Source organism: Garra rufa, chromosome 23, assembly GCF_049309525.1.
Source record: "Garra rufa chromosome 23, GarRuf1.0, whole genome shotgun sequence".
Lineage (NCBI taxonomy): Eukaryota > Metazoa > Chordata > Actinopteri > Cypriniformes > Cyprinidae > Garra > Garra rufa.
Genome location: NC_133383.1, coordinates 31,146,129 through 31,161,939, shown reverse-complemented (window position 1 = coordinate 31,161,939; position 15,811 = coordinate 31,146,129). Strand labels below are relative to the sequence as shown.

The window sequence follows — 15,811 nt, the reverse complement described above, 5'->3', positions numbered from 1 at the left end:
TTTTAAGTTCAACTTTTAATGTCAAAGATGTTGATGTGATGCTGTGAAGGCTGTCATGCATTGGTGCATTCATAATCAAAAAATTGCAGAATTAACTTACAAGCCGAAACATGAAAGAAAGAAAGTCATGACCTCTTCAAAAAAATCTTTGATAAACAAACATGTCAACATACACAGCTTATTTTCATTAACAGCTAGATGGACTAGATGATGATGTTTTTTTTGTTTTTTTTGTTTTGGTTTCCATAATATTCATTCTCTTTCGAATTATTCACGTCATTTATGAATCATATAATGTGTGAAATGTGTAACATTTTATCAAGCGTTATGCCACTCAAAACCTGTGTGATTTTTTTCTTCCATGGATCACAAAAGGAGAAATTGTGCAGAATGTCATTTTCCATACAAGTGAAGAAAATGAAGATGGATGTTATTATGCTCCGAACAGTGACATGCTCAAAGTGAGAGCTGTGTCAAAGGGAAATGTTTTCAGCTAATTATTTTTTGCGGTATTATTACTTTTTAATTGCATTATTATACAAAGTTTTTAAAACATCATCTTTCATGTTCCTCAGAAAAAAGAAAGCCATGCAGCTTTGGAACTATGCTTATCTAAGGTTTTTATTTATTTCCCATTCGGATGTTTCCTATATCTGACTCCCTCATGTCTTCGAGCCTCTATGAATGAGCTGTACTACAGTTGTACTATTAATCCATTGTTTTTCGCAACAAAAGAATGTCATTCAGTTACTGTGTCTGTCAAATGAGATTTATAATGGTATTCCAGCAGTGACTGTGTGTTTCAGTCCTGATTATCTCTGTAATTTGCCAGTATTTTTAAACATCTTACCCTGATCCAGAACTTCCCCGTCTCTCTTGGGCTCCTGCGGCTCCACAGCGTCTGTGGAAATCAAGAAAGAACTGAGAAATTAAGAAAGAAATTTATCAAAACAATGCAAGACTTTGGTCATACTGCCTACTCACCAGGTCTCTACAGTGCAACTATGAAAAAATATTCAGGAGCATCATGTGCAACTGACCCAATCAGCATATTTGTGTTTGTGCTGAGAGGAGCTTCTACGTGTTTCTGCAACATTGAGTAATGTATCTCAGACATATCTCACGAATCCTTTCATAAACGAAGTGTAGAAAGAGTGTAAATAAGAGATTGATTGTGCAGTATAGAGAGCTTCCTTGAATATAATGAACTAAGATGAGATATTGATTTCATACAACAGTTAAATAACAAAATGTTAATATTAATTGACTTACATTGTCTGACTATAACACTGATGCCTGATTTTGCGCTATTTCGTCATTAAAAATGGTTTGCAACAAGTCACAACCGAGCCGCTGCGCATCTCCTTTTCACTCGTTTATGAAAGAATGTGCGTTTTTAAATGAAGCTAGTGAGTCTGTACTATATATTTTTCTGTTTAATAAAGTTTTTGCTCTACACTTGTGCAGTTTTCAGTGGGTTAGTGATATTTTTTAAATATATATAAATTAATAAATAAATATTTTTTAAATAGTTTTTTATTCAAAAACTGCTTTTTTATGTAAAATTCACTTTATAAAAGACCCACATTTCTAACTTTAATTCATGGCGATAACATGGATAATTTCACATGGTTTAGTGTAAGATTTTAGCCCATATTTTGAAAAAAATCCAGTTTTAAAAGTAAAAAAAAATAACCTTTACCAGTAGGTGGCTGCAGAGCTCCACTATTTGCTATTTGAGCACCTGAAAGATATTTTTTCACAAGTTTTTTTCAGTTGAATTCACATCTACAGTACAGACCAAAAGTTTGGACACACCTGAATGAGAAGGTGTGTCCAAACCTTTGGTCTGTACTGTACTTTTAATAAAGTTGCTAAAAATTCCCCTGTATATCACTTTAAAAAGTCAAATATCACCTCGTAATGGCAAGGCTAATTTTTGCTCCTGAAATTTTGACTGTGCTCCTAAATTTTAAGCCCTGCTCACATTGTTGTGCATGCGAAATCTTGAACACTCCATTTTCAGATTACCTTTATGAGGAGCTGACTCATGCTTCATGGACATCATGTGGTCTGGACTGACTGGGATGGGAATATTGGCCTCAGAAGGGATGTTCTGGAACAGCTCACTACTGCCGTCTTCTCCGCAGTTCATGTAAGGCACAGCATGGCTGTTGTCCATGTAGTACATGATGTAGAAGTTACACATCTCATCATTGGAGGTGCCTCTGTGAGGAAAAACAATGGCACATTAACAAACTGCTAGCACAAAATGAAAAAATTACAGTTTCAAAGCTGCAAATAAATAACAGAACTGCATTTGCCTCAACTAACACACCCACAGATTCTCTCAAAACATATTTCTCAAAACAGGAGATATATATATATTTTGGTTTCACTACAAAAAATACTTTTCTTACTTTTTTGTATTGTTTCCAGCCAAAATATCAAAAAATTCTTAAATCAAGAAAAATTTTCTAGACAAGTAAAATTATTGTCTTGTTTTTAGAAAAAGCAAGTCAAAATTAAGTTTTTTTTTTTTTTTGCTTGAAACAAGCAAAATAATCTGCCAATGGGGTAAGAGAAATAATCTGGTTTTCTGTTTGAAATTAGATTTTTTTTTGTTTTACCTAATAGGAGATTATTTTGCTTGTTCTAATCAAAAATTCACTTAATTTTGACTTGTTTTTTTTTTTTCTGAAAACAAGACAATTTTTACTCGTCTAGAAAATCCATCTTGATTTAAGAATTTTCAGGTATTTTGGCTGGAACCAAGACAAAAAATCTAGTAAGAAAGTAAGAAAAGCATTTTTTTTCTTAGGCACACCCCTAAATAAACAGCAAAAAATGCTTTTCTTACTTAGATTTTTTGTCTTGTTTACAGAAAAAAATATCTAAAAATTCTTAAATCAGGAAGGATTTTCTAGACGAGTAAAAAAAATAGTCTTGTTTTCAGAAAAAAACTACTCAAAATTAAGTGCGTTTTTGCTTGAAACAAGTAAAATAATCTGCCAATGGGGTAAAAAAATAATCTTGTTTTCTGTTTGAAATAAGATATTTTTGCTAACCCCATTGTCAGATTATTTTGTTTTGTTTTTTTAAACAAAAACTCACTTAATTTGACTTGTTTTTTCTAAAAACAAGAAAATATTTTTTTACTCATCTAGTAAATCCTTCCTGATTTTAGAATTTTTAGATATTTAGGCTGGAAACAAGACATAAAATCTAAGTAAGAAAAGCATTTTTTGCTCAAAAAGTAAACTTTACCTGCACTGCAAAAAATGCTTTTCTTACTTAGATTTTTTGTCTTGTTTCCAGCCAAAATATCTAAAAAATCTTAAATCAAGGAGGAGTAAAAATTATGGTCTTGCTTTCAGAAGAAACCAGTCAAAATTATGTGCGTTTTTGCTTGAAACAAGCAAAATAATCTGTCAATGGGTTAAGAAAAATAATCTGGTTTTCTGTTTGAAATAAAAATTTTTTAGCTTACCCCATTGGCAGATTATTTTGCTTGTTCTAAGTAAAAACTCACATTATTTCTGAAAACAAGACCATAATTTTTACTAGTCTAGAAAATCCTTCTTGACTTAAGAATTTTAGATATTTTGCCTGGAAACAAGACAAACAATCTAAGTAAGAAAAGCATTTTTGGCAGTGTGGCTGTTTTACATTTAGATCAGATGACACTATGGTCTGAAACATTGGGTGCACCTACTTTTTCTCAGCACTGTATGTATAAAGGGACCAGGCATCTGTAATTTATTCATGTGTATATACTTGTGTACATATGTCTCAGGCGTAAGAGGGCCGTTCTTGGTGCCAAAGACCAGACTGTATGTCAACAGTCATCTCTACATGTTTATCTTGTGGACTTGAGTTGGGTGCGTGGGCGAGACGCTGGGCTTCCTGTGAGATGCGTCAATGCACTATTATGTGCTCTCCCTATCACCATGGTAACAGGAATGGCGCACATACGTTCAAGGAGTCACGCTCAAACAGAATATGATGAAACACAGAGCCAACCTACTCTGTTTAATCAGTCTTTAAACAGCACACAGAAACACACACAGCCACCACCTGTCTCACAGCGTCTCACTTTATCAGATGGACATAGTAGGACAGGTGGTCAGAGACACAGCGACAGCAACACCATGCAAAACACACTGAAAGTGAGAAGCTGGAAATGTCAACTGCACGCACAAAATCACCTCTCATCTAACACACTTACTGCCACAGTAACTCTACATAGGAAGAAATGAACAAAAATCATTTAAACAATGCTCTTATGCATTACAGAACAGTAAGAGTTTAATTAAAACAACAACAAAATAAGAATCAATTGGCAAGAGAGTGGACTTACCCGATTTGGGTAATAGTGGTTCTTCCTTCTCCTGTGAACACACAACGGGCTGCCAGTATGTCTCCATTTTTTACATCAATGCTGTTGGTGGCTGGATAAAAAGCCTAAAGAAAAAAGACAAAACTAAAATCTTAGTTCACCCATATGTAACCCAATGTTTTGAGGATTTTCTGTTACATTTTTGCATCTTTATTTTTCTCATCCTCATGTCTGTCCAAACCCATAAGACTTTCACTCCTCTTCAAGACACATTTCTAATGAAATTTGAGAGATTTTGGACTCTGGACCCTGTCTTAAGCAGCACGGGTATATATATGTAGCAATAGCCAAAAATACATTGTACGGGTCAAAATTATCGAGCCAAAAATCATTAGGATATTAGGTACAGATCATGTTCGATAAAAATATTTTGTAAATTTCCTACCGTAAATATATCAAAACTTAACTTTGGATTAGTAATATGCATTGCAATATTTTTTGCACTAGATTTTCAAACAGTTGCCAAATAAGCCAAACATCAATGGAATGCTTATTTATTCAGCTTTCAGGTGATGTATACAACTCAATTTCGAAAAAAATAAGCCTTATGACTGGTTTTGTGGTCCGGGGTCACAATTGAAAGTCTAGATGACCAAAACTTTCAAGCTTCAAACAATTCATAAAGACATTGTGAATTGTCATGCAATTTGATCAGTTTTATCCAAGTCTTCTGAATAGACACGACTGCTTTATGAACATAGCAAACAGAATATCAGATGTGCTTGCTTGCCAAGAAATACCTTCATTCGTGTTTCAAAAACCCTTTTCAGATGGGACTAGTTTCCCAGGGGGATGTTAGAGAAATTTGTGTTTCACAGGCGTATTTTGCAATTTTAATTCTGTACGAATCTGCCAAGTCTTTGTTTTTCTCACACAACCTCCATAAAAATTCCAAAGCAAATTACCTACCGTTTTTCAGCAAACTCAATGGTCCTACACTCTTAAAAATAAAGGTGTTTTACGATGCCATAGAAGAACCTTTTTTTAACATCTAAAGAACCTTTCTGTTTCAAAAAAGGTTCTTTCTGGCGAAAGAAGGTTCTTCAGATCATAAAAAGGTAAGAAAGAGATGGTTCTTTAAAGAATCTTTGACGAAATGGTTCTTTGTGGAAACAAAAATGGTTCTTTTATGGCATTGCTATGGCAATGAACATTTCCAAACATTCATTAATTCATGAAGAAAAAGAAAGAACTGAGACAGATTAAATCTAGAAGAACTGTGGCAACGTCTCCAAGATGCTTCAAGAGGCTTACCTGCAAAGCAACCTGAAAAACTTTGCACAGTGCACCTAGGGCAAAAGCTGCTTTAAACGTTGATTTAATTTAGTTAATAGAAGTTAGTTAATTGATAACGAAAATCTATTTATGACATTATTTTTGACAGCATCCTCATTTTACAGCATTACAGCAAGTGCCTAAAAATTTTAACTGTACTGTAGCTTTGCAGATGTTGGCGATGTCGCCACAGCTCTTCTGGATTTAGTCTGTTCCAGACAGACTGGTTGAGGATGAAATCAGATCTCTGTGGAGCACTGGCTATTGTCAGACTCCTTGTGCAAACAGAAACCTAACTAGATTTTTACAATTAATGGCAAAATCAATGTTTGGAAATGTAAACTGACATTTCCTACTGACACACTACAGCAAAATATAGAAAAAATGACTTAAAACCATATTTTTGCTGGTGAAAATACTAGTGTTCTAATCATTTTGGCCACTACTGTTGTCTAGAATACAATTCCAATACAAAATCCAATTATTTTGGACCTGGCAATGCCAAGTTCATAAGTTTAATTGGCAGGGAATGCATGAACTGGTAACAGGGTTCCCACTCTAAGCCAAATGTAAAATTTCCTGACTTTCACCTGACCTCCACTGACTAAAAAGCTGAATTTCCATGACCTATAATGAACAGATCCATCCATTTGCGAACTTTATTTACTTGTTCACAGACATTTTTAGTACAAAACACACATACACACTATTTTATTTGGCTTTTACCCATTAAATGCACTTGTATACTTATATAATATTTTTCTCTACAAAAATTAATTCATTAGCACCAGAGATATAGCAAATTATAGCAAAATGAGTCTCTAACTCAAACTCTTTAGCGCCACCACTTGTCCAAAGTTTCACTCATGTTTATGCAAATAACCGTAATGCACAGAATTAAAATTATTATTTTTCTCTAAATCCTTGGCTCATGCCGTGTTAAATGAACACCAAAATGTAAAAATTGTAAGGTTTAGTTTTTTTTCCTATTTTTAATTGTTCGAAAAAACTTTCAAAACTAATTCAAACTCATCCTAGATGGTTTGTCTGATTTTCGCCAAAATTGGCTCAGATCCTCTTCAGACCATGCTGTGAGAAAGCTATGGCATTTAAGTTAATTTGTGAAACCGTTATTGAATACCGTGCAAACGAATTCTACAAAAAGCACACAAAAATGGATGTGAGGCTATATCTCCGCAACGGTTTGGCGTATTGAGACCAAACATGGTGTGTGTTATAACAAACATGACCTGGGGCTACCTGCAGGGCTTCAGCGCAGTGCCACCTAGTGGTCAGGAGATATGAAAAATTGCAATTTTTGCTTATATCTTATGAATGGTTTGGCCAAAAATCGGAGGAGCATTCCGAGTTGAACCATGCCAAATTTTGGTATTCCGAATTTGCTATATTTTATGAATGCATTGACGTTTCATAACAGAACTCTGCATGTGGCTTTAGCACCATGCCCTGACAGTACTCAAAAAGTTTGGTGCCAGCGTCACCTTGTGGCTTATTGTAATGAAAGTGATCTCAATGTATTTCTTGGGTCATGCAGAGAACACTGATGCCAATTATGCCAATATTGACCAAACTTCCTGTCCACCATTTTTATAAATGTTGAAAACCTATTCCTCCAAGACAGTTGGTCTGATTATCACCAAATTTGACTCGGATCATCTTCAGACCATGTTGACAAATAGTTACGGATTTCATGTCGGTATACGAAACGGTTTTCGTTTAACGCATCAACAAATTTTCTGGAAAGATGCCAAACTGTATCTGGGGCTGTATCTCTGCAAAGTTTTGACATATTTGCACCAGATTTTGTATGTGCCATTGTCACCTCAAACTGATCACACCACACCGATTTGGTAACTGCGCCACATATTGGTTGGATTGGAAGTATTAAACCATCCATTAACGATTCATAATGAAAAAAAAATGCAAATTACTTTTGATTGCATAAGTGTATTGTAACGAAAGTGGTCTCAAAATATTCTTTGGGTCTTGCCGACAACATAGATATCCAATTATGCCATAGTTGGCCAAATTTTCTGTCCGTTATTTTGATTTATGTTGAAAACCTACTTTTTCAAACTCCTCCTCCTCCTTTCATCCGATTCTTTCCAAAATCGAGTCAGATCATCTTCAGACTGTGCTGACAAAACCTTATGGATGTCGTGTTGACAGATAAAACTGTTTTTGTACAGCACTGCTACAAATTTTAGGCTTCATGCAAAAATGACTCTGAGGCTTTATCTCTAATAAGGTTTGACATAATGACACCAAACTTTGTGTGTGTCATTGTCACCTTACACAAAACACATCACATCGATTTAATAACAGCACCATCTGTTGGTAAAAAAAAACTGATAAGCCATTAAATCATATTACTAGGCGTTCTACATAATTTTTTCTGCCATTTTGACTAAAATCGTTTAAAAATGGCTTCATTTACTCATTGCAGTTGGTCTGATGCTCCATGGAATGTTTAATTCCTCATTTTGCCTTTGGTGTGCTTGGCCCCATAATTGCTGCTTGCAGCTATATTTTATGTTTGTTATGCTTTCAAGGGGTTAAATGCTCAAAATTTAATTTTTGCTTTTCTATTATTTATTTTTAACACCTGAAGTGGTTTTGTAGCCAATGGTCTTGAAATTTACATTTTCCTGGCATGTTTGCCTTAATTAACAGGTACAGCCTAGTGACTGCATTTGACTTTGACTGCAACTGCCAGTTGACGAGCGGGAAGGGTAAAAAAAGGCACTGAAAAATAGCCTAAATATAACAATAGGCAAAAAACATGAAACAACGCAATAAAAAATATGGTATAGAAAACTTTAATTCAAAGCAATAAACAAAAACGTCTGATATTCCATGACTTTGATAAAAAAATGAATTCCCTGACTTTCAATGTCTAGAATAGACCTTTCATAATTCCATGGTATTACAGAAATTTCATGACCCGTGGGAACCCTGTGGTAAAATGTATAGATTTAGTGCAATGTACGTATAATGCAAGTCTGCCAAATATAAATGTGTAAATGTAACATGTTTAATTTATAATATCGCACTTAATGGCCCACAATATAAATGGGTATTATACTGCTTTTATATCTTTAGCATGAGGATGATTGCAAGAGGCCCTTGGCATGATTAGTTGATTCAGGTACATTAAACTGGAGTTGGAACTAATATTACACAGTAAAGTGGCTTTCCCAATGAAGCAGTTGAAATGCATCCTCTGCACACTGTATATGCATCCATGTATTGGATACTGTAAATTGTGTTTACTGTAAATTGCTCTTACCATTACCTTTGTAAATACCAGGTCTGACAGCATGGAAACCAAAAATCACTATGACGCCGATGGGTCATTAACATGACTGGAAACTCTTATCAGAGACAAATGATGCATTAACTTCCCTCTATAGATGCCATGTATTAATCATGCTCGACCAGGCAGAATAGACACTTTTAAACATACCTGTGGCAACAGTGGAGACTGGCGTCCAATCTGAGTCCACTGTCCATTTCGAATTCTGTAGCCACTCACTACTTTACCTGAAGAACCAGACACGCAACAAGATCAAGAAAATATATGTTAGCACCATAAATGTTAAAATTGAATTAACAAAAACTAGGTAAGTACTTATAGCAAATAAATAAAATCAAGCTCTCACCGAGGCTGTGTGTGTGTGTCCTGAAGGCAAATGGATACATCGGGGAAGATGTGTAAGTGCAAGCAATGTCTGCATTGGTAACTGTAAATAATAAAAACATCAGACATCATAAGGGAGATGACAAGCACTAATAATCAATCACAACATTCAAGGTAAAGCTCAGAAAACTTTCACAACTTTAAATGTCTGTAAAGTTGTTAGTGCCAAACTGGAAAATAGTTAAAACTGTCGCAAAGTTGGCGTACCTTTCTTTCCAGGAGGAATGACAGTGTCCACAGACATCATCAGATACATGCCAGCAATAAAGGGCTGTCTGCATGGAGGAAACAATAGTCATCACACTGAAATGGATTACAATTAAATGCTGAATTGATGAAACACCACACTTTTATTGACTTTCATATTGAATTGCTTACATATTACATTTCATATTGAACTAATTACACATTCTATTACATATGACTATGTAAGGAATAACTAACAGCTTCACACTACTGAAAAATAATGCACATCTTAAGTAGTAATGCCTACCCTACTGGTAAAAAAATACACTAAAATGTATTTGAAATACATTTATTTTGTGCTAAGCAGTGTTGGGGGTAACGCATTACAAGTATCGCAAGTTACGTAATAATATTACTTTTTCCAAGTAACAAGTAACGTAACTCTTTACTTTTTAATTGACAAGAAAATATCTGAGTTACTTTTTCAAATAAGTATCGCCAGTTACTCCCCCCCCCCCAATTATTCTAAAAGCTCTTCTGTCTCCATGTTGAAAGAAATTTTAAGATGTTACTTTAGTTCTAGAATAAATGTGAACATGCATTAATTCATCTCACTCACTAAAAAAACAGATACAGTATTCCTCAAAATGCATAAAAACAGTCAAATTCAATGCAAACCTGCAATAATTAACTATGTTAAATAATACAAACATCCTTTATGTATTTATTCCCATTTTATTAACTGATGTCTTACTACGATGATCCAATTCATCCATACTAATAAGCAAAAATTACTCAAGATAATCTAACATTTGTTTTCCTTTTTTATTGCTGAAGAGTTGACATTTTTTCTTCTGCGGTCTACTGTACAGACCTGAATTTACTTTTCTCTAAGCCTGAGGCTTTTGGTGTAAAAAGGCTTTTACATTTGCCAAAAATATAACTTTTTATATTAAAAACAAACAAGCAAGCCCTGCCCAGATTTAAACAGTAACGTAACGCATTACTTTCCATTAAAAGTAACTAAGTAATGTAATTAGTTACTTTTTTAGGGAGTAACTCAATATTGTAATGCATTACTTTTAAAAGTAACTTTCCCCAACACTGGTGCTAAGTATACTACAAATACATTTACATATCTATGTGCTTAATACAAATACCCTGCAATTGCACTTGTAGTATACTAAACTGCTCTACTTAAAGTCTACTAAATTGGAACAACAAATTTTGTGCTTAATGCACTTTAATTATGTCAAAGTATTGCTGAGGTCCAACTAAAGACATACTGAAGAATATCTGATAGTGCTAAAGAGGAACTACTGCAAGTATACTTCAGGTGCACTTAAATATTTTACATCTGAAGACTGATATTAACATCCTTTAACAATTAAGAGTGACATGTGCATTGCGCAATAAAGAAATACCAAAGGAAGTTAAAATTTTATATCAGTAAGTCTTAAGTGATATGTCAATAAATATGTTAATGGATTTGAAGTATGCTTAGAATGAAATAGATGTATTTTAAATCAATTATGGCAAAGGTTTTTGTTTTTGTTTTTTACTAGGGTAAATGTTTCACTTTTAAATATTGCATTGCCAGGAGGATCCTTTGGTTTTTTTTTATACATTAGTCACCACAGGAAATAAGTGATTCAGTTATGAATGAATGATGTCCTAGTTGATGACTTGTTTACATAAGTATTTTCACAAGTGGATTGCATTCACACCGATTTATGTACCTTTTACAAACATAACAGGCGTAAATTATGCCATTGACATTGTTTAGCCTGTATCTTGTGGTTACTCCACTTGCATTAAAAACATGCTTTAGCAGATCAATGAGAACACAATGGACATAATGGGAACAGCACTCTGCGGTGATATACACAGTAGCTCTATTAACAAATCAGAATCTAAGCCATTTTATTAAATAATGCATTGACAATAATACTGTCATTTTCAGGTTCCATCAACACATTCATATCTTCAAAGACATGGACGTGGCCCATTTTCCAGTTGCACCTAAAATAAGAAATTGTGCCCTTTGGCATGTGTGACATGAATTAGGATGGACATGAGCTGAACTGCAGCTGATTCAGTTTCTGTTTTTACTCATGCTCAATCAACACTTTATTTCTTTATTTATAGACCAACGTTTCACTGTACTTTTGTCTCTTTTCTTCGTAAAACTTAAACTGTCCAAACAGTTATCTGAAAGCTTGAACAGATGTTTTTCTCTCAGTTCTACAAGGTTTCAAGATAATTGAACAGCTGCTCAAATATACAGTGCCCTCCACTAATATTGGTACCCTTGGTAAATATAAGCAAAGGTTGCTGTGAAAATAAATCTGCATTGTTTATCCTTTAGATCTTTCATTCAAAAAATTTACAAAATTTTAACCTTTCATTGACGTAAAACAATGGAAAGTGGGGGGAAATCTAGTTATGAAATAAATGTCTTTCTCTAGTTGACAATGGCCATAATTATTGGGATCCAATTATTGCAACATTCTTTATTCAAGATAACAGCTATGAGTTCTCTTTGAATTCCTGAAGAGTTTGGAGAACACCTGACAAGCGATCAGAGACCATTCCTTCATACAGAAACTCTCCAGATCCTTCAGATTCCCAGCTTCATGTTAGTGCTACTTCTCTTCAGTTTCTAAAGGGTTCAGGAAACTGGGACGGCCATGACACAAGCTTCATTTTGTGCTCAGTGACACATTTTTGTGTTGATTTTGTTTGCTTTGGATCATCCTCCTGCTGGAAGATCCAACCACAGCTCATTATAGAATTTCTAACAGATGCAGTCAGATTTAGATTTTTTATCTGTTGGTATTTGCTAGAATCCATTATGCCATGTATCTGAACAAGATGTCCAGGACCTCTGGCAGAAAAATAAGCCCACAACATTAAAGACCCAGCAGTATTTTTAACCGTGGACATGGGGTACTTTTTGTACAAAAAACATCTGGTGGGTTTGCTGCCAAAAAGCTATTTTTTTAGTTTCATCTGACCATAGACCATTCTTGTTTGAAATTCAAATAGTGTCTGACAACTGAATTTGCTAGAGTTTGTTTTTGGATGAGCAAGGAGGATTTTTCTTAACCCCCCCCAAAACAACATGTGGTGATTTAGGGACTGTTCAATTATTATTATTTTTTTAGGCTAAGACCCTAAAACTTAACTAATCTCTCCAATTCTCCAGCTGTGACCCTTGGAGAGTCTTTGGACACTTAAACTCTCCTCCTTATGTGCATAATGACGATATAGACACACATCCTTTTCCAGGCAGATTTGTAACATCTTTAGTTGATTGAAACTTCTTAATTATTGTCCTAATGGTGGAAATGGGGATTTTCAATGCTTTAGCTATTTTTCTTACAGCCACTTTCTATTTTGTGAAGCTCAACAACCTTGTTCTACAAATCAGAACTACATTCTTTGGTTTTACCCTTTGTGATGGATGATTAAGAGAATTTGGCTTTTGTGAACAGTTTAGCAATTTATAGTATTTTCTAAATGTAGTATAATTTGTAGTCCAATTAATTGTAGAATAACCAAACGAAGTTAGTTCCCCGTATTTTATGTTGTCGTTCGACAGTATTTTTTATTTTTTTTTGCTTTGCCCAAAAATGCAACCAATAGTTTCATATGGAACATTCTGGTTTTATTACTGATGTAACCAGTCCAGCGGAGACCCTGGGTTCATACCATGAGGTAAATTCATATTACCATTGCTCCATGTTAACACTGCTTTGCTTGAAGCCAAGTTAAAATTAAATGTTTACGACCACATGAAGCTGTTAGAAAGCAGAAAGATTGATGATTTTCCAGAAGCAAGGATAAAATAACAATTTGTGTAACCACTCTAACAAAATGGTCGCTGAAACGTGGTACTTCTTCTTACCTTAATCTTACCATAATCAAAAACCATACTCACTCTGCTGTTATTTAATAAATTCATGCACTAGATTTTTTATTAAATACTACATGGAGACTCGTTAATTAAAATATCCATATAAATCAAGGATTTATTGACTTTTAATGGACCTTATTTCGAAATGCACAGAAATAGGTTATTTCATATGTCCTTTAGTTATGATTATTCAGTGTTTCCCTAACCATTATCTTAGGGGGACGGCCTACTAAGATTGCACCTACAATTTATAGGATCATCAAGAACTTCAAGGAAAGAGGTTCAATTCTTGTTAAGAAGGCTTCAGGGCGTCCAAGAAAGTCCAGCAAGCGCCAGGATGGTCTCCTAAAGAGGATTGAGCTGCGGGATCGGAGTGCCACCAGTGCAGAGCTTGCTCAGGAATGGCAGCAGGCAGGTGTGAGCGCATCTGACGCACAGTGAGGCCAAGACTTTTGGAAGATGGCCTGGTGTCAAGAAGGGCAGCAAAGAAGCCACTTCTCTCCCAAAAAAAACATCAGGGACAGATTGATCTTCTGCAAAAAGTATGGCGAATGGACTGCTGAGGACTGGGGCAAAGTCATATTCTCAGATGAGGCCTCTTTCCGATTGTTTGGGGCATCTGGAAAAAGGCTTGTCCGGAGAAGAAAAGGTGAGCGCTACCATCAGTCCTGTGTCATGCCAACAGTAAAGCATCCTGAGACCATTCATGTGTGGGGTTGCTTCTCATCCAAGGGAGTGGGCTCACTCACAATTTTGCCCAAAAACACAGCCATGAATAAAGAATGGTACCAAAACACCCTCCAACAGCAACTTCTTCCAACAATCCAACAACAGTTTGGTGAAGAACAATGCATTTTCCAGCACGATGGAGCCATAAGGCAAAAGTGATAACTAAGTGGCTCGGGGACCAAAACGTTGACATTTTGGGTCCATGGCCTGGAAACTCCCCAGATCTTAATCCCATTGAGAACTTGTGGTCAATCCTCAAGAGGCGGGTGGACAAACAAAAGCCCACTAATTCTGACAAACTCCAAGAAGTGATTCTGAAAGAATGGGTTGCTATCAGTCAGGATTTGGCCCAGAAGTTGATTGAGAGCATGCCCAGTCGAATTGCAGAGGTCCTGAAAAAGAAAGGCCAACACTGCAAATACTGACTCTTTGCATAAATGTCATGTAATTGTCGATAAAAGCCTTTGAAACGTATGAAGTGCTTGTAATTATATTTCAGTACATCACAGAAACAACTGAAACAAAGATCTAAAAGCAGTTTAGCAGCAAACTGTGTGAAAACTAATATTTGTGTCATTCTCAAAACTTTTGGCCACGACTGTACTGTACACACAGAAACTTCACGGCAACCTGTCAAAATAAAAGTACGGTTTAACATATAACAACGATATTAGTCTTGTATTACTTTTGAACAGTATAATGTAGGTGTTTATATATTCCTATTTAAAAAATTTACATAAAACAATATATATGATAAAAAATAAATATTACAACAAGATTAACCACTTAATTGTAGAAAAAAATACTACAATTATTATTTAAACATTTTAAACTACATATAATTTTTCTTCCATGTACTGATTTTAACAGTAAACCTCTGTTTGTTTGCCAAAAATTTAAAGGGTTTATTTTTCATTTGTTTAAAAATAAATAAATGTTTATGCTTTCATTTGATTATCAGACAATTTAAAACACATAAGAATTTCTAAAGCTGGAAACCGAGGGGAAAAACTGTTATTTAATTTATTCACTCCTTACTGTTTATTATTATTGTTTCATTTCAGTTTCATTTTGGCTCTAGTTTTGAATTTATTCCAGTTTTATATGAAAAGATTCATGTAACATGGAATAAAATTCATCCACAGAGTAAATCCTTTATACTCATGTTTCTAAAAATAAGTTTGAAAAAGGTTGTCAGAAGCATTGTGGTGACGTTAAAGCCGAGCGACCGATGTAGTTCGTTTATAGCCAAAGTTTAGCTTTTTAGTTGTGTTTGTATTTAGGCTTCAAAATTCAAAGTTATATTATTTTGTGAGGATTACCTTGATGGACAAAACATATAAATTTCATAAACTATGGTTGAACTTATTTTTTTTGCGATAATCCAAAAGCTTATGGAAAATTCCTATAGGCTTTTTGTCGAGGGAATCAGTGTGACGCTAGCCGATCTGCCAACAAAGTGACGTCATAGTTCCACCACTCTATTCGGAAAATTTGTCAGGCTTGAAGAAAATCATTCTTGTTTAGAACAGAATGAAGGTGACTAAATTATGACAGCATAAAACAAATATGTCTTATGAAT

The 15,811-nt window shown here is 34.7% G+C and overlaps 1 protein-coding gene across 2 annotated transcripts in view; it reads right to left on the bottom strand.

Moving 5' to 3' along the window:
- The window catches only part of pam (peptidylglycine alpha-amidating monooxygenase), a 52,946-nt gene that overhangs the window by 29,071 nt on the left and 8,064 nt on the right, over nt 1-15,811 (bottom strand). For both annotated transcript variants that reach the window (XM_073829090.1, XM_073829091.1), the window contains exons 5-10: nt 9,603-9,670; nt 9,358-9,438; nt 9,162-9,238; nt 4,361-4,464; nt 2,032-2,228; nt 851-901 (exon numbers count right to left, since the gene is read on the bottom strand). In XM_073829090.1, the coding sequence (XP_073685191.1) occupies nt 851-901; nt 2,032-2,228; nt 4,361-4,464; nt 9,162-9,238; nt 9,358-9,438; nt 9,603-9,670 (578 nt within the window). The remainder of the gene's footprint in view (nt 1-850; nt 902-2,031; nt 2,229-4,360; nt 4,465-9,161; nt 9,239-9,357; nt 9,439-9,602; nt 9,671-15,811) is intronic.